The sequence below is a fragment of the Macaca nemestrina genome, unplaced genomic scaffold (genome assembly GCF_043159975.1).
Source record: "Macaca nemestrina isolate mMacNem1 unplaced genomic scaffold, mMacNem.hap1 Scaffold_108, whole genome shotgun sequence".
Taxonomy (NCBI): Eukaryota; Metazoa; Chordata; class Mammalia; order Primates; family Cercopithecidae; genus Macaca; species Macaca nemestrina.
This window is the reverse complement of record NW_027257591.1, coordinates 93,019-116,678: the sequence shown is the minus strand read 5'-3', so window position 1 is coordinate 116,678 and position 23,660 is coordinate 93,019. Positions and strand designations below refer to the sequence as shown.

General features: G+C 48.9%; 1 protein-coding gene across 33 annotated transcripts in view; it reads left to right on the top strand.

Moving 5' to 3' along the window:
- Positions 1-23,660, top strand: part of LOC139361223 (disco-interacting protein 2 homolog C-like) — a 173,525-nt gene that overhangs the window by 92,016 nt on the left and 57,849 nt on the right. For 9 of the 33 annotated variants that reach the window (XM_071089753.1, XM_071089750.1, XM_071089752.1 and 6 more), the window contains one exon: positions 17,799-22,323. In XM_071089753.1, the coding sequence (XP_070945854.1) occupies positions 22,302-22,323 (22 nt within the window). In that variant the 5' untranslated portion in view covers positions 17,799-22,301. Of the gene's footprint in view, positions 1-15,718; positions 22,324-23,660 lie in introns of those variants that run through there. The other 24 variants (XM_071089763.1, XM_071089764.1, XM_071089762.1 and 21 more) reach the window with 16 other exon arrangements.

Sequence of the window (23,660 nt, the reverse complement as noted above, 5' to 3'; positions counted from 1 at the left end):
TTAAACTGAATGTAGCAACAGTGCATGCTTTTATAAGTACTGATCAAAAAATATATAAAAACACATATCCATGAACATGCAGATGGGGGCAACATATTAAACCATGGAAGTAGAATTAGTATTGTTTTCTGAGAAGACAAATTTTTAAAAAGCTAAGGGGTCTTATAACTTTCTAGTTTCCAACTTATTTACCCTAAAGTGGAAGATTGACAGCAGCAGAAGAGGAGATCCTGGGCCAGTGCAGGCTCTGGGAGCAGCGGGGTGAGTGCTGGAAGGAGCTGGCTGGAGGCAGAGCCAGGGAGGTGCTCAGGCAGGCCAGGACGGCCTCAGGGCACGCGGCTCAGTGAGTGAGAAAAGGTTCACATTTCTTGGAGAGCCCTTGACTCTGCCCACGGAAAACCCAAACTCCTTCCAACGGGGATGTGCATCTCATGTAAAAGTTGTTACTCCCAGAAAGAAAACCAGTGGATGTAGAAATATTACGTATGCAGAAATTACTTCAAATTTGTTTCTAACCTTATCCTTTTCTTCCCCCATCTTAATGTGTGGTGACTTTCTGCAGGTGACGCACACATCTTAGGAGAGGGCTGTATTTCAGTTGCTGTTGGCTCTGATGTGACTTTGTGGTGTCCGATGTTCTTGTTCTGAGGTTCTGCCCAGAACGTGGCTCCTCCCTGCTGAGCGTTGCTTGTTGAAGGCCCGTGTGGAAACTTTCCCTGTAAGCTCGTTGACCGCAGCAGTCTTGGTTAAGAAACCTTTGGACCTCCTGAGACTTCACACAGCCTTCTAACCTTTCTAGTGTGTCCTTTTCATTTTACTGTTCCCCGTTAACCCAGATGTTTTCTAGAATGTAAGTAATCTGCTGAATGCACGGTGGGGGGTGCCCTCCGTTGGCTCTGGGGAGAAGCATCGCTGTTTCTCCGGGTGGAGCTTCCCGCCCACCATGGTGTGCTCCAAGACGCAGCAGGGTTCTTTGGCAGAAATAATCGTCGAAGGCCTGCGTCTCCGTGGCAGGGTGGCTGTGGGTATGGGACCTCGCGGCCATACCGGCCCCTCCCTATCAATGGCACCACGGAGAGGAGCAGGGGGAGGCCTGGGATCTGTCTCCAGAGTCACAGCTGTGCTTCCGAGACTGCGTCGTCCGTTTGTAACTAGACATGCAGAGAAAGTGTTGGAGATCAGCAGGAGACGGTGTCTGTCCCTAATGAGCTCAGGCGTGCCCTTGAGAGGGTCAGGTTTCTGTGCGGCTGATCTGGACTCAGCCTGGCTGTGGCAGTGCAGGTGACTGCTGGGCTTTGGCAAGGCTGCACCCACTATCCGTCTGAAATGGCCCCCTTCCCTGGCTCGCGGTGTCAACTGGGCCCCCAGGCCTGATTTCCCGCCAGGACGGAGGCCCTGTGTATGTGTCGGGGATGGGGGAGGTGGGGGTCCTACTTTATTGCCGTATCCAATGCCACGCGGGGTCAGCACTCAGGAAACATGTGCTGTGTGGGTCAGCGATTGAGTTCAGAAACCTGGAAAATTCAGCAGTGTAGGCTTTGGGCATGACCCGTCCAGCCTTGGGGCTCTTTCTTTCTCTGAATTTCCTTCCATGGCATCCTCCTCATCCCAGGGGCCCCTGTTCCCATATGGCTGTTGGCAACTTCACAGGTTCCTCTGCCTCCCCTCCCGGGCCCTGGTGTGGCTGGGGCAGCTAGTAGCTGTGCAGACCCCACAGCCAGTAGATCATTGGTGCCAACGCCTTGGGCCTGGTTTACTTGAGTCAAGGACGGCAGTACATGGCTGAGCCCACCCCGAATGCCTGGATCGGAAGGCCTTGGGTTGCAGAGGGGTGGGGGTTGGATATTGAAGGACAACCTGCAAAGCAGAAGGGGAAATGGCTGTGCTGATGGGCAGCTAGAGGAGTCTGTGCAGAGCCTGGGACCCAGTGCAGACACAGAGCTGACATGGGCAACGCAGTGACACGGCCACCGTGGAAGTGGGCAAAGTTACAGGCTTCAGACCGATATGGAGGGGCTGGTCTAAAAGGATCCTCATTTTCCTTTAATCCTAACAATTGCTGGCTTACAGGGTGGGGGAGTGAGATCTGTGGTGGCCGCGAGGAGAGACAGGGATTTTAATTAAACCCCTCTTTCTGGGAGAGGGGAGTAGCCGTTTCTGTAGGGCGGTGAGCATCGTCATCTCAGGCAGCTCAGGCTGCTGTAACGAAACACCATTGACTGAGCGGCTTATGAACAACAGGAATTTGTTTCTCACAGTTCTAGCGGCTGGAAGGCAGGATCAGGGTGCCGCACGGGTGAATTCTGGTGTGGGCTCTTTCCTGGTTGGCACACACCTTCTCTCTGGCCCTGACACAATGGGAGGGTGAGGGATTTGCTGGGCCCCTTTCTGAGGCACAAATCCCATTCAAGGGTCTCCAGCCTCGGGAACTCATTACCTCCCAAAGACCACCTGACAGCATCACATTGAGGCTGAGGATTTCAACCTGTGTTTTGAGGGGCAGGCAGGCAGTTTGTAACCGTCACCCTCTTTGTGTATTTCTGACTCAACATTGAGTCTGCCTTTGGCTCTCCAGTGGACAGAGCCTGTGTGGACACTGAGCAAGGTCAGAGCTGCAAGCATGTACACATCGGGGGCAAGGGAGCTGCCAGGGGTGTGAGAACGGGGTTTCAGCATCAATCGGAGCTGCTTTCCTGGCAAATGTACTCATAAGCTATCCTGGCAACATTTGCTTTTCACGAAGAGTCGATGAGGCAGTGGGGGCAGCAGGCGGTGTTGCCAGAAGCTTGGAACTGATGAGCAGCAGAGAAGGGGCAGAGGCCACGACCTTGGGGTAGTCAGCAGTGCCAGGTGTCTGCCCTCCAGGCCTCACGTCTGTGACTGTGTAGAGACCGAGCCGACCGGGGCTTGCCGGCCAGTGTGGCTCTCATACAGGTGATTATCGCGTTGTGCTTTCTATGTAATGTTCCCTCAACCCCACGCCCACCCCACCAATTTCTGTGCCTAGCAGAAATCATGCTGCGTTTCCTTGATGAAGCCTTGAGTTTCCTGTGGAGATGTAGGAATAGCATGATTTGGCTCACGTCAAAATACTTTGCAGTGAAGCTGCACGGAAGAGGTTTCTAGGCTTCCATTTGACGTTTTCAACAATGCCTGAGTGTTACAGGACCGTCTTGCTTGTTAATAAAGCACCAGATGAAAAAGGCTACTGGTTAATAAAGGAGACTTTTTACATTAGCACAGAGAGGGTGGCTTGAGATAAATTCAGCGTAACGTAGGTGTGTTGGTAAGCCATCAAAAGGACCATCTCTCTGCTGGTGACACATGTTTTCCGGTATTGGTTTTGTTCTGTAAAAGGATGACTGGCATTCGGCAGAGTCATTCCAGAATTCACCTGGAAGGCGTCCACATGGTGCCTTGTTTTCTCCTGACATTCTGGGCACCACGAGGGATTATTCCTGTCTTCAGCACTAGCAGGAGACTTTTCCTGAACACCTGCTCCTCTTTGGCGTTGTGGGTGTGAAGGGGTCAGAGTGAGCCTGTCTTCATGGAGTTTTCAGACACCATGGGGATAGTGTGGCACGAGTGTCGGGCTCGGGTGGGAGGGAGACTTTCCCCAGAAAACAGCTGCCGTTTCCAGGACGGCCCTCGACCCCTCCTCCCTCTGTTCCTCTGCGTCATGTCTGAATTAAGGCTGTTCTATCGTAGCGGGGGTGTCATGTTAACTGGAAGTGTGCTTTTTTACTGGGCAGTAAGTAAATTAATGGTACATTTGCCAAGGACAGCGAGGTTTGATTTGATGAATCCAGTGGGGGAAAGGAGAAGGGGCTTGGCTGTGTGGGGATGTATGTGATGGGAGCAGAATGGAGTAGCCATGCAGGCTGTTGGGATGGAGGGGCCACGCCCACATTTCCATGGGATCCGTCGCTGTTTGTGCCACTAGACCTGAACCTCTGTCTCTACTTCTAACACCCGTATAGTGAGGAAGCCCCTGATGGGCCTGAGTTGTTACTTCCCATGGCCATCGCTGGGAAATGCCCCAGACGCCTCTCCAGGCTGGTGACGGCCCTGGGGCTGGACACTGGCTTTGTCCTGAGTTGTTTCTTCTTGTGGCCATCGCTGGGAAGTGCCCCGGACACCTCTCCTGGCTGGTGACGGCCCCAGGCCTGGACACTGGGTTCGTCCTGAGCTCTGCGAGGGGCTTTGGCTCCACGTGCAGCAGGCATCTGTGCATCCCTTTGGATGTGAGATGTTGGCGCTCGGCTTGGAGGCCAGCGCAATCTGGGTGTGGTCAGGATCCAGTTCATCCTTTGGAGAGAGAGCACCTGCCCAGGGACCCCTCTGAGGTACATAGTCATGCAGTGCCCTCACAGGATGCCCGGTCCCCCGAGAACTTCCCGCCATTCCCCTGGACCCTCAGGTATGGGAGTCAAGTGTGGTGTGTGTGTCACAGGCGGGGGTACTGAGGACACCACGTGCCTGCTCGTGCGAAGACCTGAAGTGCTGCGTGAGCTCGTTCCCAAGGGGCCGTTGGCATCTGGGGGCCTGTGGGTGTCTTTCCACTGGCAGGAAATAATGGGTGGCCCATGTTACCTTTTGTGTCTTTTTTTTTCTTTGCCGAAAAGCCCTAATGCCAACGTCGCTGTCCTGCTATTGGAACCGCCCACCTCAGGCTCACTGGCCCTCCTGTTTCTGGGCTGCTGCAGTGTTGTGTTGGGGTAACTGTATTAACTTCGTTTGAATTTTCTTCCTGTTCTTTTGGAATAAGTGTTGATAGTTTGTGCTGCTTGTTCACCCCAGAGGCGAGGATGTCCTTTAGGCCTGGAGGAGCACAGCCCCTAGAGGGAGGTGCCGGGCCTCTACCTCTCATGTCATCAGCAGCCCTCTCCACACGTCTCCTCTTCACTCCTCGTGCCCACGGCTGGGGTCACGGGCCGCTCGCTCTGCTGTTTGAGATCCTCGGAAAAGATGTTTGCCCTGAAGAGAGATTGGGGGTGTGTGGCTGATTTTAAATAGGAGGAAATGATTGTAACAGAATGAGCAATGCCTAGCACTTAGTCTCAGGCTTGAGAAATTGTGTTTTAGAAGCAAGGTATCCCCAACTCCGGTTTCCTTCAAATTAAATCTTTTAAAGAGTCCACAAATATAAATAGTTAAAGCCTAAAACTATGCAACAGAGGGCCTAGAGCCCAAGCCACTGCCACCTCTGACTCCAAGACACCTCAAAAACTTGGCCCTCCTCCTCAGAGGACCCCCCTTCTGCTCCTCCTTCCACACTGCTCCCTCCACAGTGCTCCCTCCACAGTGCTCCCTCCACACTCCTCCCTCCACACTCCTCCCTCCACACTCCTCTTCCGCCCCTCCCCTTCTTCCTTCCCTTTCCCTTCTTCCTTCCTTCCTCTCCCCTTCTTCCTTCCTTCCTCCCCTTCTTCCTTCCTTCCTCCCCTTCTTCCTTCCTTCCTCCCTTTCCTCCTCCCTCCTCTACCTCCTCCCTCCTCTTCCTCCTCTTCCCCCTCTTCCCCCTCTTCCCCCTCCCTGTCCTTGGGCAACCTCCATGGAACTCTGGTTCAAAGTCACTGGTCTGTGGGGCCGCCCATTTGATAGACGACCACGCTGGGGATCAGACACAAGTGACTGACTCAGACCAGCTCGCATGTCGTCTCCTGCCTCCCGTAACACCGGGTTGTCCCTAATGGAAGAGAATCAATGATGCTGCTTCACTGATCTCCAGGGAAAACAGGTTGATAACAGGTTATAAACATGGGAATGTTTTGGAAAAAGCGTCGTCCACTTGTCAGCTCCATCTCTCCTGCCCGGAAGATGTAGGGGAAACCTGCCTTCAGCCCACCCTCATCCCATAACAGGACAGAGGACAAAGGGGCAGAGACCCAGGTCCTGTCAGTGCCCTCAGGAAACCCCCCATTTCCTCCTCATGGTGGAAGTGGAAACCATCCCACTGGACTAGATTTTCCCGGGAAGCCCCTTCACCCCGAAAGCAAGGAATCTGGTTTGAGCACACACCATTCTCGGTGCCATGACTTTCTGCTGCTGAACCCTGCATACGTGGCCCATTGATCTTGCTAGTCCAGTGTTACTGGGTCCTGGGAGTTTCTGTGGGCTGATGGCAGGTGTTTACCATTGTGTTCAGAGGGCAGAACAGAACTTTATTTGTCGAAATCAGATGATAACCATTGCCATGTGATTCCTTGGGTTGGTTTGGGTGGGGGGTGCTCAATGCTTTTCCTGAGGGCTAAGTTCTAGTTTGAGATCGTCTCTCTTTGTCGCCCAAGCTGGAGTGCAGTGGTGCGATCTTGGCTCACTGCAACCTCTGCCTCCTGGTTTCAAGCAGTTCTCCCTGCCTCAGCCTCCCAAGTAGCTGGGATTATAGGTGTGTGCCACCACGCTTGGCTAATTACAAAAATATTTAATATAGGCTGGGTTTTGCCATATTGGTCAGGCTGGTCTCGAACTCCTTGCCTCAAATGATCGGCCCACCTTGCCCTCCTAAAATACTGGGATTACAGGCTTCAGCCACTGTGCCCGGCCTGATCCTGACATCTTTTAAAGCTGCCTTCATGTACCAAAAGCCAGTCTATGTTTGAAAATCAGTCTTGAAGAGCCTAGGAGGAGAGGGATAAGCTTCAACTAGGTGAATAACTATGCATATGTTAAAAATATGGGCCAAAATCCTACCCCAAATGTTAACTCTTCTGCTTTGCGTATTATATCCATTTATAGTTATTTCAGCACTAAGATTTTTAAAGACTCTTTTGATAATTATGGAGAAATTACTATTAAAACTCAGCTGCATTTGTAACACTTCAAAGAACTAATTGGATGACATCATTTTTCCCAGAGACATTTTGGATTGTTATATAATTAATGTTTATCTCTTTGCCAGAAATCTTTTTTTTTTCTTTTCCAGAACAGATACCTGAAAAGAAAATTTCCTTTGCATTAAGTGTTATTTCACTGTGTGACAATCAATTTTTGAACGTGAGAACAAGATCATCATGTATTTTGGGGATAAATCTTGCTTAATAGTGATAATGCTAAGTGTTAAAATTATGCAACAATTTGTTTCTTTGAAAATTACTATTTGCCTGCTCACCAGGTGGGAGCTGATGAGAACGTGGATGTAAAAATTAAATTGTATTTAGCTTGTATAAAAGAAGTTTTAAAAAAAAAAAAAGCTTTTTTTTTTGTTTTGTTTTGTGCTACTACTGAAGTTGCTTCGTTGTGGAAATGAGGTTATTGCAGGCACCTAGAATTTTATCTCCTTGTACAATGGGAAGAAATTCTCCAACAAGCACAGGAATCTGACTTTCTGATATTGAGACTCCTAGGCATCAAGCCCCGTGGAAAGGTTGGTGATTTACGTGAGCGTTGGCGTTGATGTGGGCACCCTCCAAGCCGGACGCAGGGAGCAGGGAAGGGCAGAACAGGCCCCTCAGGAGCCATGAGAAAATCAAGTGTTGGCAGCAGTGGTGAGGGTTGATGTCAGGGGCCAGGAGGAGGTGGTGAAGGGAGTATGTGCCTCAAGGCAGCCCTGGAACCCGTGGTCCCTGCAGTGAGGTCTGATCTGCAGGGGATGTGGACGGCCATGTGGCGAGGCCCACGGACAGCCTGGACTTGGCTGCCTCAGAACTCTGGTGGACGTTGCAAACGGCCCCACAGGGTTGCAGTGCACATTCCTCGGACAGAGAGAAGACGCTTGTAACTGTTCTCGGCACGAAGCCAGCGCCCTGTGAACAGTGGCCACTGCTGTCGTGACTGAGTGCCGTGCAACTGGAGGCATTTGCTCTGCTCAGTTCACTTAATTGGGCCAGGAATGGGGTTGCCCTGCCTTCAACAAGCTTGACGCATTGAACGAGGACTCAGTAAAGTACTCTGTAAATATGCTCTCCTGGCTAGAGTGAGCAAAGCCCAGGGAGAGAGTGGTTCCTCAGTATTAGACAGGTGTTTGGCGGGGCCAGCTGTGTGGCTGCCAGAGCGAATGTGACCAGGAAGCCTCTGTTCCCCCGGAGGTGGCCAGCGTAACTGTTACACGTGCCGTAGGTAGAAAGTGGGCACTGCTGGGAAACTTGCTCATGCTGCTGTTTCCTGATTGGAAATTCAAGGTTTCTGAGCATCCTACATCGAATTTGTACATTGCTGAGACTGTACACCTTTCAACACTTGTTTTTTCCTGCTTTTCGGATCTATACAACCTGATATTTGGCCGTGGCTTCCAGAACAGGCTGGATGCAGAGTGAAGTCCTCTCCTCACTGTCAATCTTTGCAGATGTCTTTCTTGAGAGTCTCAATTAGGTTTTTACTTAACTAGACTTTTTAAATTGCCATGCACATAACTCTACCAGTTACAATCGTGAGCTAACATGGGATTTTGGTTTTACTTTGATGAATGTTTAACATTTGCATGCTGGATGTAGGGGTGGAGGTCATTTATCTGCTTTTCATTTCCTTCTTGGTTATACTTAGTGACTTTCAGGTACGGTGTGGAAAGCCTGGTACAGGGTGAATTGCAGGCTGCAGTGTGGCGCGGTGGACGAGAGGCGTGGGCTGCAGTGTGCACAGTGGATGAGAGTGAAGCTATTTCCATCCTGGAGGGAAACACACAGGAAACAATTTAAAAAACTGATCATCTAGCTTGAATGAGGTCCAACAAATTCAGTTTGCAAAGTTTAACTTCCAAGTTAACTTAGTAACTTTTCCCCTAAGTCATTAATTTAGTAGCTTATGTTTATTGCCTAAAGCATAATAGTCATAAATTCTAAAATGAAGGACTAAACATGTAATAATTTAGGCATACAGCACCTGAAGGGAAAACTGCCAGTATGCTAAAATATTGGATACAGATGCTCAAAAAATATAATGTAGCATTCTTACAATGCATGTGCTTTTAGCATGTAACTTGGTGAGTAGTTTTGAGCTATATTTGTAGGAATGTGTATCTTGAATACTTTAGGACACCACTGGAGATGTGTGCTTGAGAGGTATAAATACTGAATGTTCTTCTCCCTTCCTTTAAATGAAAAACATTAGCTCCCTTGATTTTTATTTTTATTTTTTGAAGTGGACTCTCACTCTTGTTGCCCAGGCTGGAGTGCAGTGAGGCAGTCTCGGCCCACTGCAACTTCCGCCTCCAGGGTTGAAGTGATTCTCCTGCCTCAGCCTCCCCAGTAGTTGGGATTACAGGTACCCACCACCATGCCCCGCTAATTTTTGTATTTTTATTAGAGATGGGGTTTTGCCATAGTGTCCAGGCTGGTCTCAAACTCCTGACCTCAGGTGATCTGCCCACCTCGACCTCCCAAATTGCTGGGATTACAGGCGTGAGCCACTGCGCCTGGCCAGCTCCCTTCTATAATGATTTATACAGTTGTTTTTGCTTTTCGTTTTTTCGAGACGGTGTCTCACTCTGTCGCCCAAGCTGGAGTGCAGTGATGCAAATCTGGGCTGACTGCAGCCTTCACCTCCTGGGCTCAGGTGATCGTCCCACCTCAGCTTCCTGAGTTGCTGTGACTAGACACACGTCACCATGCCCAGCTTTATTATTATTATTATTGGTATTTTTAATAGAGACAGGGTTTTGCCATGTTTTCCAGGCTGGTCTCGAGCTCCTGGGCTCAAGCAATCTCCTGGCCTCAACCTCCGAAACTGCTGGGATTACAGGCGTGAGCACCACATTTGGCCCATTTTTTTTTTTCTTCCAGGATTAGGAGTCGACTTTCAGAAAATCCTTCAACCTTGCAAGCTTAATTTTCCATAAAAGTATTCCTCTAGGATAAAAACAAGACACAAAGAAGTACGTGTGGACTGCAGTTAAAAATTTTCAACACAACTTAGCTTAGGAAAGTTGACATTTACAAAGAGCAGGAGGCCCGTTCAGTGCCTTCTAGGCACTGGGAATGGCGGTCTGTGGGCGACCCTAACATGTGCGGCATCCTGAGACGTGATCGTGGTGTTCACGCTTTTACCGAGGGCTTCCCGGGAGTACCAGAGGCTGTTCTTCTGCAGTCGGCCAGCCAGGCAGCAGCTGCTGGAGAAGGAACAAATAGCAAAAGACAGATGTACACGGTGTTATTGTGGCAGAGAGGTTAAAACCAGGGTCACTTTGTTCTTACAGTTTTAAAAAGCTAATAATGAAGTCCTTAAATATGTTTAGGATTTCAAAGTAGTTGTGGGTGTGTCTGTGTCTCTAGCTCCCGTTCGGGTGCTTCCTGCGAAGAGAGCTCAGAGACGCCACCTTTCCTTGATGAGGTGACAGGGCCTGGAGAGGTGTGAACCCCGTGGTGGGGGGATGACTGACCTGGGGTGAGTCTGGGTCAGTGTGGGGATCCAACCCCACTCCACATTCCTGTAGGGAATCCATAGTTCTAAGTCTTTATGATAGGGGTAAAAATAACCTGGAAGAGGTGTTATTTTTTAAGAAGTAAGTGCCATGCTCTTTTTTCCTCATACTTTTCCGTGTTTAAGCAGCATTGAAGGATAAGGCACTAGTAGCATGTTGTTTTGAAAACAATGTTGTTGGTTATTTTACGTTGAATATGGTACTAAGGTTGCCTGGTAACAGAAGTTTTCCTTAAACAACATAGAACTCTGTTGAATCTGTTGCCCCATTGGCTGAGCCGTCTGAAATCAGTGCAGTAGCAGCTGAAGAGGCCTCTTCCCCTTGGAGGAAGCCGCTGGATTGGCAGGAGGCACCGCGCTTGACTGAGGGAGTGAGGCGCCCTTGCAGGGACCCCACGTGGCCCCTGCAGCTCTCTCCTGCCCCCTGCTGGTTGGCCAAGCAGCCTTGCGACAGTGTGCTCAGTGTGAATGTTCACTGGGGCAGGCCAAGGCTTTTGTTCCAGAAACACTGACTTCAGAAATGGCCGGCTGTGTGTGTTGAGCATGGCAAGAAAGACTTACGTGTGTCTTAAACCTCTTGAACAAAGCAAGTTGATGTTTCAAATGCATCTCGAAGGCTAATGACTTTGCTATGGTCAATATTCAGGAGAAAAGAGGGTTTGATGAAACAGAAAGACAGGAGTGGCAAGGGACGTGCTTGTGCCCCGTATGACTAAGCGATGTCCTGGCCGTTCCACACCACGGCCTCTGAGCAGCCAGCCTGCAGATACTGGGTCAATTTAGATACCCTTGATCTCTGCAGAGGTTTGATGAGGTAGCCCAAGAGCAGATAAACACAAACGCTGACTGGAAACCCTGGCACACGGAGACACTGGAAACAGCAAGCTGCTATTAACATCATAGTAAGAGACAGTCGCCTGCTCTCAGGGGTGTCAGTTTCTTTTGCTTCTAGACGTTCATCTGCGTTACAATACAGTTTTGCTCAGTTTATCCCCATTACTCCACTGTCTTCGCTGTTAAAGTCTCAGCCAGCACTTAGCTCTGACACTGCAGGAGTTTCACTGTGCGGCTGACCAGGCCTACCTGGCTTGGCTGTAAAGCAGGTGAGATTTTCCGGAAGGCAGTAACGAGAACCCGAGGCAGGAAAGAGCATTGCTGGTCTACATAGGGCAGTGCACCTGCAGCAGAGCATGTACGTGCACGTTCAGGCTAAACAGGTGTAGGAGAGAAGAAAATCACCTACAATTAGTCACTTAAAATGCCACACACCCAACCCTTGAGACCCTAGCACATAGAGCAGTAGTGGTCTTGGAGATGGCAGGTGTGCTGAAGTCTGATTTTCTCACTTAGCTTTTCCAGCAGCGTTTTCCTCATCTCTAAGCTGGGGCTAACAACTGCCACGCGTAGATTTGTGCATGGAACCGTGCGTGTAAAGTGGGGTAGCCCCCAGGACCTAGGAAGGACTCGTGGTCAGTGTCGGTGGTCATGCGTGCTGTACGGGTCCCCCAGGAAGATGATTGCTACAGATAACTCCCTCCGTTCAATGTCACTGAATGTAAAAGGTGGGACATTGGCTTCTGATGTGTCTGGTTTGCTGTAGGCCACGCTGCACCCCGTGGTTCCTGAGCCCTGAGCTGAAGTACATCCTGCTGCATCGCCTGTGTCGCTTTTGCTGTGTCACTTAGAGCTCCTGCCCTGGGAAACTTCCTCGCGCCTGACGAGCACCACAGTTTGCAGCAAGACCTGTCCAAAGCGTGGACTGCGAGAGCCCCGCTGTGGTCCTCTCCTCTCCATGTTGGGAGCGACTTTGTGGGGTTTGTCGGCCCTTCTCTCAGGTGTCCTGTGTCTCATGGATCAGCCGACGAGCCCCGTCTGGAGGAGCACTCTGCAAAACGCTGCCGGCCACCCAGATCTCCTAGCGCAGAGTGAGGCCACATCTGCAGACTTGACCGCACAGAGTCCCGAGGCATTCGGCAAGAAGGGGAGTGGGATGTGTGTGAGATCCCACTGCGGAAGCCGGCTCTGCTCCGTACTCTGCGTGCGGGGTGCCTGATGTTCAGACCTGCTGTGTCTATCGGGGGCCATGGCGGGGTGGTGGGAGTGGGGGCAGGGAGCAGCGTGGATGGATCCAGGAAAGGACTTAGTTGAATCCCAGCTGCCCACATACCTGTTGCTGGTCTTGGACAAGGTCCCTAGTTTCTCTGGGCTTTCGGTTTGATTGTAAGACTAGGACGCCGCCCTAGTCTGAAGATGTCGGTGTGTGCGGGAATGCCTGGCGCAGTCACCATGGGTTTTCCTTCAGCCTCCTCCGTGCCCCTCCCTGGGTCAATCAGTATCCATGCGTGCCACAAGTAAATTACAGTCCCTCCGAAAACCAGTTGACCCGAGTTTTATGGTCGAGCATGGTGAGTGTCCTTGCCAGGAAATGCCACTAGATGTCTTGGGCCTGCTCCTCTACCTCCACAGCAATCCCCGGAACAGGCTGGTTCAGGACGTGGGAGGTGGGAGTCGGTGTTGTACCTAGGACAGGCTGAAGTCAAAGGCTCATTTGCTCTGTGAGGGGTGATCAGGATGACACATCAAGTGGAGCCCCATGGCTGACCCTGGAGGTGGACGGTCGGGTCGGATTGGCTGCCCTCCAGCACGTGTTTCGAGTGATGCCTTCCCTGGGTTACGCAGCCCTGATCTGTAGGGCACAACTTCCCAGCTCCAGCCAATCTGGTCTTGCCGTCTCCTTCCAAGAAGGTAGGTGCGGCGCAGTTGCCTTTAAGCGGCTCCTTCTGGACACCGCAGGGCAGCAGCAAGCAAGCATGGGCGACTTTTTTCTTACGTTGACCACAATACGCGGGGCCAGCTTTGCACGATCCCATTCAGCATCACACGTGTGCATCGGCCACTCACCTGTCCATCTGCCACAGACAGGCTTGGACAGGACCATTGAGTGGCCTTTACGGCAAAGAGCCTAAAGGGCTCACAGGAAACCTGGACCCAGCGCAATGGTAACAGCGCAGCAATACCTGTCATTGATCAAGGGGTATTCTGGGCCCGACATGGTGTTAAGTGATCCAGTTCGGTTAGCACTCTTAGAATTAACCCCCTTTTGCCTATCAGGAAATCGAAGACGGAGGGCATTAACGCCAGGGAGCAGGGAGTAAGGGGACACACAGAGGGGCTGAGGGGCTGGGCATTCTGAGCCCACGGATCTGCCCACAGGCCCCGGCTGCACGGGCACCAGGGCTGCTGCTCTGGAGGGGATGAGGAGCTCTGGGGAAAAGATGGAGCCTGACGTGGGTAAGATTTGGATATTTTCAGAAGAGATTTTCAGCCTGGAATGAGGGTGTAAGTGACTGAATCGGAGTGATGAGCCAGATAGCCCGGCTGCGGGAGCTCCCCTGTGGGGTGAGGGAGGAAGGCCTTGGGGGCGTGTGGCTGAGCAGAGGCGCTGGGTCGCCAGGAGCCGCCGCGGGTTTGGAAAGGGGGAGAAACGCAGCGCCCTGCACTGCAAGGGCACCGAGACGTGGTTGTGGTTCTTCCTGACCGTGACAGGCACAAATGGTGCTGATGGTGGAATGCACGGAGTTTGCCTTCAGAGAACTCCTGCTGTCTTTTAAAACCTGGGCCTCTCATTTAAACTTGGTGGCCTCAGGTGAATGGTCAGAAACAGTTTCTGATGAGGTTGCAGAGACTGTGCATGGCCTCTGATTGTGCACATCCTGTGATTGTGTATAGTCTCTGATTGTGGCCTCTGGCCTCTTTGTGGCCTCTGATTGTGTGGGTCTCTGTGTGTGGTCTCTGATTGTGTGTGGTCTCTGATTGTGCTCAGTCTCGGATTGTGCGCGGCCTCTGATTGTGTGCGGCCTCTGATTGTGGGTTGTGTGAGTTTCCCGGGATTAAGTAGATGAGCCTCGTGCTGGAGCAGGTGTGCCTTGTGTTGGGCATGTGGATAAAGAAGTTTAACCCATCCCCTCTTTGAGAATGGCAGGGCAGTAACAAAGGCGGTTGATTTATACATGGCCATCCTCGTGAGGTGAGGACCTGAAAGGTTTACTGCTTTCCCGGAAAGCTGCTCTGGGCGTCACCATCACTGATCATGGACAGCAGCTCAGAAGCCCCCTTAAGGTGCAGGGAGGGACCGGCGCTGGTCCTGTCTGTGCCCAGGCTGCTGGTCACCCTGACGGCCAGGCGATGGCTGCCTGTGCACGAAGCTGGGGTTAGAGTGAATTTGGGCAGTGTCGGCTTTGATTTAGGTCAAGACTGATCAGTCTTCCTAAAATACTAGCCATGAAAGCTTTCATAGATTGTAGTTCTTTGGGAGATTTATATGTGGTTTTTAAAGCACAGGGCCCATGGCCAGTGTTGAATTACATTTTGTTCAGTGTAACTGACAGGACACTGGACCTGAGTCTCAGGCCTGCCACAGGGTTCAGGGAGCTTCAGAGAGGGAGATGTTTGTGCTCAAGTTTTCGCAGATGGGATGGGACATGGGCATGGGGCTGGAATGCTCTAAACTTCAATCTTCAGTCATCGGTATCACCTGTGCACACGCATATCGTTTTCAAAGATGGACAAGCTTTTGGGAAATATCTGAAGACTTTTCCAGTTTTGAAAGAAGCCGGGATGACACTGGAAACGTCAGGTGTCTTGGCTGCTGATCAGGTCCATCACCACGCACATGGTCCCTAACCTGGCCCACCTCTGATCATGCACAGCGGGTGATGAGGTCCATAACCTCACACTTCTGTGCACAGCAGGTGACCAGGTCCCTAACCTCAAAAGCTTCTGATTGGGTGCAGCTGGTGACCAGGTCTGTAACTTCACATGGCTCTGATTGTGCAGAGCTGGTGACCAGGTCACTAACCACCCACACCTCTATTCATACCCAGCGGGTGACCGGGTCCATCACCTCACACCTCTGATTGTGCATAGCAGGTGACCAGGTCTGGAACCTTGCACACCTCTGATCGTGCACAACGGGCGACTAGGTCCATGACCTCACGCCTCTCTGCACAGTTGGTGACCAGGTCCATAACCTCACACCTCTGATCGTGCACAGCTGGTGGGCGCAGGACCCACTTCAGTGAGGGGCTGACTTCCCAGGTGTGAAGGGGGAATGTTGTGTGGCTCGCTAAGCCCCTCCATGCTTTGGGGGCTCCAGGCTGTGGCCGGCAAGTAGGAGGTTGTCCCAGGAGGCTGCTGTGTGTTGGGGATGGGAGGCAGCTGCAGGGTGGAAGTACGATGTTGTCGTAGGGGGCCACTGTGGGGGGGTGGGACGGGAGGCAACTGCAAGTTGGAAGTAGGATGTTGTCCCAGGAGGCTGCTGTGTGTGGGGGAGGGAGGAGGCAACTGCAGGGTGGTGTGGTGGTCCCCGTGCCACTGATTTCAGGTTAAAATAGAATGTGGACCTCTTTTTACCATAGTTTTTAATTACTCCGCTAGTTTGTGTTGCTGTCTCTTGCTATGAAGTCCACAGTCTGATGTCTCTGTGGTCCCCATGTTTCCCTTCTGCTTGTGTTACCCGATCCTGTGGGTCAGCTGTGAGGAAACCACTCTCCACGCCTCATCTGGAGTGGTCTCGAGCTGGGTGTGCTGGTCTCCTTGTGGGCTAAAGTGTTCTTCTGTTACTGTTTTCTCTGTTTTTTGACCAAATTTAGCAGACTTGTGTATGATACAAACACTTTAAAAAACGTCTTTTGCCTTTATGAAAAAAACACTTGCATTGCTTTAAAATGAACCTTTCCTGTGTCTCCATCCTTCCTCACAGATTGCTCTGTGTTAGAAACTCGGTGGTGTGTGCGCTTCATGGCCTCATTCCATCAAGCACTGTAACCTCTGATTGCAAAAGTGACTACACTCAAGGCAAAAAACTTCGCAAATGTTGGAAATAATGAACAAAAACAATATATTGTTCTCTTGTCACCCTGAAATGGCTACTCTTAATATTTTGATGTAGTTCTTTGAATTCTTTTTAAGTAAAGTTGCTTCTAACACAAGCACTTTGATTATATTGATCAAATTATATTCAGGAAATAAGGAGAAAGTAAAAAGAATATCCAGTTTGGGGCAAAAAGGAAGACGACATAGAAAGAGGCTGTAAAACTCCCTGCAACTTGAAAAGCTGGGTTGTGGTGGCTGTGGTTTTGTTTTTACTGTGAGAGACCACAGGATTCTTCTTGGCACTGAAGGGCAATAAGATAATACCCTGTGTGTGTGCTGGTGGCTGTATAAACCGAGCCGCATGTCCTCTTTCGAAGCAGAGAAAGCATGAGGTTTGAGGTAGTGGTTTGGTAACTTTTGGAAAGTCTGTTTGTAGGACTGCACTGCAGAGATTAGGTCAGTCTGAATTAGAATCGAATGATCTGTTCAGGCCTTGGGAGCTTTCTACACCGGGTGTACGCCTGTTCTGGATGTGGTGTAGAAGGAACAGGACTGGGAGGGTTTCTTGCTTCCCAGTCATAGAAATGCCTGCAATTATCACTGTTTGTTGTTTCTCGGGAAGCTATTTTGGGAAGGAAGTGTACGTTCCAAGGCTGCTGGTTGGCCTTTCATCACCCTGGGGGTCTTGGTGTGGGTCACGGGAGCTGTGACTGCTCACGCGTGCAGCTCTGTCTCTCTCGCTGCCGCGCCGGTAGACAGCTGGTCACCAACACAGTGTGTGTCCCAGTGGCCTTTGAGAAGAATTCTCTACATCATTTTTATACAAGGTCCTTTTTCCTTTCAATGTCAACATCGTGCCTTCTAGCCAAGCGATATGTTCTTGCAGAAACAGGAAGTGTGGCCCAAGTGAGAAATGAGGGAATTGATCCATAACTGCTATCAGTTTTTATAGAGTTGAGCCATTGTAATTTATACACAAACATGTTAAATCTGTAGAAGTGAGTCACGGTGCCAGACCCTCACAAATGCCGAATGTCTACGTGGGACCTCTCTTCTATCGGGTCCACATCACAAGAAGAAAAGTCGCTCAAATGCAGGACGGAGTGGACGTGAATCTCCGAAAACTCCATGAATCAGAGTGACTGCTTTCCCAATTGCTGGTCTCCCCATTTGAGGTTGTGAGATTCCCGTTCTGAAGCTCCTTCAATTTCCCAGCATCCATTTCACTCCTTCATGGAGATAACAGACTCACACTGATACCTTGTTCTCAGATTTTCTAATTAGAAAAAGCACATATTTCACAAGAATTGTCCAGCTAACTCACTCCTTAGCCTGGGGTAAGCCACATACCTCTTTTCTCTTTAAAATACTCACCTTTCAGAACTCTTGGTAAATAAGAATAGGAAGGTACCATGACTTTGGCCACAAGCAGTATTATGTATAATGTGCAAGTGAGTGCCTTGAGAGCCATGGTTGCTAAAAACAAATTTTCTCAGAAGAGAAAAATGTAAGCAGTTCTTGACATGATCGTTAATTTTGTTTTGCCTAAATAACATCTTGTCGTTGTACAGGGATACAGGACGTTGCTGAGTATTGACCGGGGCGAGTGGGTCCTGCTGCCCCACTGTGTGATCCTGAATATCGACAGGGGTGAGTGGGTCCTGCTGCCCCACTGTGTGTGACAAGCCCTTTGTTTCTGGCCTGGAAATGTCCTGGCTCTTTCAGTGCATTGGGGTGGTGCTGGCCCCCTTTGTTAGTTTGCATGTGAGGCAAAATCTCACGCCTTTCACTCTTGTTGACATACAGATGCCAAAGCTTTGAACAAATTCTTACTAAATCAAACCCAGAAATATGTAAAAGGGATAAGAATACCATGAACACTTAGAGTTTGTTCTCATGATCTGTAGTTTTGCATTGCACATTTGGCTCATCATTCAAAAATCAATGTAATTCACCATATTAACAAAAAATAAAGCAGAAAACCCATTTTATCCTCCCGGTAGACACTGGAAAACATCTGTTGAAATTTAATAGTCCTTATACGAATTTCCTATCACATCAGGAACAGAAGGGAACTTTCTCCGTTTGATAAAGGCCACTCCTGAAAAACAAGAGCTGACCCCCCTCCTCGGTGGTGGCAGCCGGGGAGCTCTGCCCACAGTCAGGGGTGTCGGGAGCATGGCCATTCTCCGTGCTTCAGGTTCGCATGGTGCACACTGGGGCCCTCGTCCGTGAAGTTAGTTAGGAGAACTAAAAGGCATAAAGACTTGGAAGCAGGGGGAGATGCTTGATGTACAGAAGACACAGGGCCTTATTTAGAACATTTTAGGAAATGTACAAACAACCAGAAATGGTGTGAATTTTGCAAGCATGCAAGATGGACTCTTCGCAACAGATGTATACAGATGCCCAGTGGCCCATGAGAGGTGCTCACCAGGGAGTCATTGGGTAAGTACAACTTAAACCCGCGAGGTTCCCCTTCACAAGAGTGGAGAAGGGAGGACAGTAGCAGGTGCTGGTGAAGATATGACAGACTGGATCTCAGACTGATGGAGACTTAAAATGGCACAGCCACTTCAGCAAATGTGGCAGTTTCTTTAAAATGTGTACACTTACCATATGGCTCAGCAGGTATGCTGTAGACGTTCACCAAGGAGAGCAGAAAATGTGTGTCCTTGTAAAAGAATGCACATTATCTCCAGAGTAAATTGTCATAGCCAAGAACTGGAAACAACATAAATCTCTCTCATCTGGAGAAACATGAGCAAATTCTGATATATTCATACATTGTCCTAGTTCCCAGCAGGAAAAACGTACAAAATGCTGAAACCAAAACAGACAACGGGGATGAGTTCCAGGAGCCTTGAACTGAGCAGAGAGTGAACACCACGCCGTGGAGTCCATGTGACAACGGAGAATCTATGCGAGTCTCGGGTGACGGAAGAGCGCCAAGAACACTCCTCGAGAATGAACAGTGGCTGTCTCTTGAGGGCTGGGATTGACTGGGAGGGGACTTGTGGGAACTTTGATGCAAAAGATTTGATTAGGGTAATAGATTTCCATTTATCGAAATGCGCCAAGTGTACTCAAGATCTGAACATTTCACTGTGTATACTTTGTACTCCCTACCTTCCAAAAAAACAATGAAAAAATAATTACAAATGAGCACTGAACTCGATAGATTTTTCACCGTGGTATTAGATAGCAATTCTGAAAGCATTTCTGTATCTCCAGACTTAAGCAAATAAGCTTAATAAATCAGTGAATATATTGAGTGCTGCAGGTGCCAGGTTTCTTTCTTGGTAAGAGGTAGAAATAAGAAAAGGCCAAAGCCTGGAATGGATCACGTGGGATTAGGTTGCAGCAGGAGGTACAAGTATCAGCTGGTGGCTCCCGACAGATGTAGACAGGGATAGAAGTGCCTGTGGATGGGTGTGGGTGCACATGCGTGTACATGCGTGTGTGTGTTCTACTTGCCGGCAATGCCCAGCAGCACCCGGTGCCCACTCTTAGCTTCCAAACTCCGTTCTTCACTAGAAGGAGCCCTGGTCTAAGGGCTGGGGAATCCGGTGTCAAATCTGGGACCAGTTGAGCAACAGAACAAACCATTGTAACTATGAATCATAACCCACGAAGCCAGACTCCGTGAGTATATATGGACATATGTAAATGAATGCTGAAAGATAAAATTATTTTTCAGTGAATATGGAAGATCTAATGATTTAGAAGGAATGACAGGAAATCAGTGGATGCTAAAACTAGTAGTGGAGAATTCATGGAAAACAGAATATGCACATAGTGTCAGGGTGTCTCCTCCCAAATCTTAATTTCAACGCGAGAAGTAGCATCTTTGCTTTGGAGGCACTTAAGCACCACCTTCACTGAGTTGCCGATGTTAACATTGTCACGTAAGACAGACTTCTGCGGTGTCCCTGCTAAAATGCATACTCCTGAGTCTAGTCCGGAAGATACCAAAATAAAGGACAAGCTGTGAAATAACTGACCTGTATTCTTTAACATTTCCAATTTCAGGAAACACAAAACCTGAGAAACTTGGATGCTGGACGGGTAAAAATCACATGACAAATCAATTCATCATCCTGGATTGGATCGTAGAAGAAGACAAAGTAAGAAAATTATGGAGACAGTTGACAGCATTTGAAAGTGAACTTTGTATATGACAGTTAAATTTCCGGATCTTGAGGAAAGTGAATGTGAGAGCATATCCTTGTGTTTAGGAAATACATTGAAACATTTAGGTATGGAAGGATATAGTATCTGATATTTATTTTCATTTGACTTAGAAAATTCATGGGGGAGGGGGGAAAGCAGTGATGTAAGATAGGAGCAGTTGGGCCTAAGTTGAGCCTGGTAAGTTATGTGGAAATTCACTACGCTGGTCTTGCAGATTTTCTGTGTCTTTGAAATTACATCCAAAAAGTTTAAAACGGAGAATATGCAAAACAAAAAGCGATTTGTGGAAGTGAGTGGACTGTCACCTCATTGATCCCTTCAGTTTTCGGCCATGAGCCAAGTCAGTCACATAATGGTTTTTGACCTGGGAATTAGAAATAGTGGCCAGATGACCAGGCTCTTTATCTAGTTAGGGAGAGAAGTGTGCACAAAGGCTGACAAGACCAAGCAGTGCGATGAGCTGCTTGTGGGCGTGATGCTGAGGGTCTGGGTCCTGTCTCAGGTGGCAGCTTGGGGGTTTTAAGCCAGAAAGCCACGTCTGATTCTCTTTCAGTGGGATCATTCTCGCAGCTTCAGAGAAAACTGCCCCAACTCGTCTTCACTCACGCTGGCCATTTTTGGTGGTGGTGGTTTTATTCTGCTAACACCGTTCTCACTGACAGTTTAGGGCCTTTGAGCGGATTTTTGCCTGTGTCTCGAAGATTCTCGTCTTGACAGCCGGTATGTTTCATTCCTGTTGTTCCGATTCTGTGTTAAGAGGGTTCTTCCCTGGCTTCACAGTTTGGAGTTGCTGCTGCATCTGTCTCTGCTTTAATTCTCTAGCCCATCTATCACTTGTCTCATCCCTTAAGAAGTGGCCTGCGTGAGATGCCATGAGACTGTCTGCCTTATCACCACTGCGACCCCAACCCGTAAGGACTTACAGAGAAGGCATTCAGTGAATGTGTGGAATTAATGTAATGGGTTAATAGCCACAAAATGTCTTAATGGTTGTTTTAGTCCATTTCCATGCTGCTGATAAAGACATACCCGAAACTGGGAAGAAAAAGATTTAGTTGGCGTTGCGGTTCCGCATGGCTGGGGAGGCCTCAGAATCATGGTGGGAGGCGAAAGGCACTTCTTACATGTCAGCAGCAAGAGAAAACGAGGTAGAAGCAAAAGCGGAAACCCCGATAAGCCATCAGATCTCATGAGACTTATTCACTATCACGAGAATAGCACAGGAAAGACGGGACCCAGTGATTCAGTTACCTCTCCCTAAGTCCCTCCCACGACACATGGGGATTCTGGGATGTAGAATTCAAGTTGAGATTTGGGTGGGGACACAGCCAAACCATATCCATAGCCAACACAGTCCTGGCCCATGGCCGGTGTTGAGCTGAGCTGCGACCGTGGCTGTGTGAGTTGGGGTGCGAGGCGTGCACACGCCTCTCAACGGTACAGTGAAAGGATTTGGAGGCTCAAACGTGTGACCTACAAAGAATCTCCAAAGATCAAGGTGCATTCACCCTAAAAAGAAAAATCTCAGTGCAGTTTACACCCAGTGTTTGCTTGCGGATATGGATTCTACAGTTAATAAAATGAATAATTAAAAGTCTGTGAATAAATTTTAATGTCTTTATGGAACTGTAAACACTGATTTTCTTTCCTCACCCACCCATCTGTTGGTGAGTTTCAGAAGGTGGATGAACCGTGCTGCGGGGACAGAGAGGAGGGTGCAGCTTGGCCTCTGGGACCTAAGCTGAGAACTGAGTGACTGAGCTCTCTCCATTTCAGACGTCCACACGGAAGCTGTCCAGGCGGCTCTGGCCAGACACAAAGAGCAGAAGATGGCGGTGCCTATGCCTTCCAAACGCAGGTCCCTGGTCGTGTAGACCTCCATGGACGCCTACACCCCTCCAGGTAAGGGACACGCTCCCCGACGCTGCCTCCTGAACATGCTGGGCGCCTCAGAATTGACCGCTAGCCCAGAAGTTGGGTTTTTGCCTTCAAAATCATGGTGCAGAAATGCAGATTTTGTGAACCAGAAGTCCGAAAACAGTGCATGAAAAGTAACACTATGTATCTGTATAAATACACATTTTTAACTTTTCATCAAGATTGATACATATGATACATACCAGTAAAATCTCACACAGTTTTATTCATTTAATTCCTTGTAGGGAAAAGGGAAGAGTTTGTAACCCTATGGGTGGAATTGGACTTTTCTTCTGATTAGGCTGTTGCATGCATATTCTCAAATCTTCAGATAAGTGTGCTACATTATTGGATTGTTTTAGAACAAGCGAATTGGACAGTTTAGGCAGCTACCCGAATCAGGTCATAAACTTTGCCTGCAAGGTGCCAGCTAGTATTTTAGTTCCTGCAGGCCATAAGGTCTCTCACAACCACTCAACTCTGCCCTCAGCCATGGGTGACAGCAAGTGCGTATGACTGTCTACCAATAAAACTTTATTTACAAGAACAACAGACCAGATTTGGTGCAGGGACCTGCCAACCCCTGATCTAAATTACTGAAGGTAATAGCCAATTTATATTTCTGCTATATAATACTGCTTTTCTTTAATCTTGAATTTTACATAACTACCCCAATTCTCTATTTTCTCTGCCCAAATAATTATAAACTACATTTCATGATCTTCACACCCAAGTAAAGCAGAAAGTTTAGTTATCCAGATACTTGTTAGAGACACGGATTGAACCTATGCTATTTGGTGTTTAGTTTCTGTGATTTTGATTCCAACATTATTCATGCCGTTGTTGCAAGCTTGTCTTCTCAAAGGACCTGAATCACCTTACATCCCACGTTGAAGCTACATATCACTTTAAATGACCCAGTATTTTTGCTCCAATACCAAAGAAACTTAAGGTACAATACGAATAGTTGAAAATGTACAACATTTTCGGGAGTATTTTTACTTCTGAAATTTAGCTTAGTCTTGGCAAGCAGTGAGACAGAAGGACGTGCTTCAGATCAGAGCTGAGGTCAAGCGTACGTCCACATTACTACAGGCAGCTCCTGAGTTTCACCTTTACATACCTTTACAAATGAAGGTACTGGAATTTAAAGGACAGAACTTAGAGTGCATCATTTTGGGTTTTCGTTGCTTTTTGTTTTGAGACAAGGTCTTGCTCTGTCACCAAGGTTGGAATTCAGCATCATGATGGCAGCTCTTGGCTCACTGCAGCTGTGACCACCTGGGCTCACGCGGTCCTCCCACTTCAACCTCAAGCAGCTG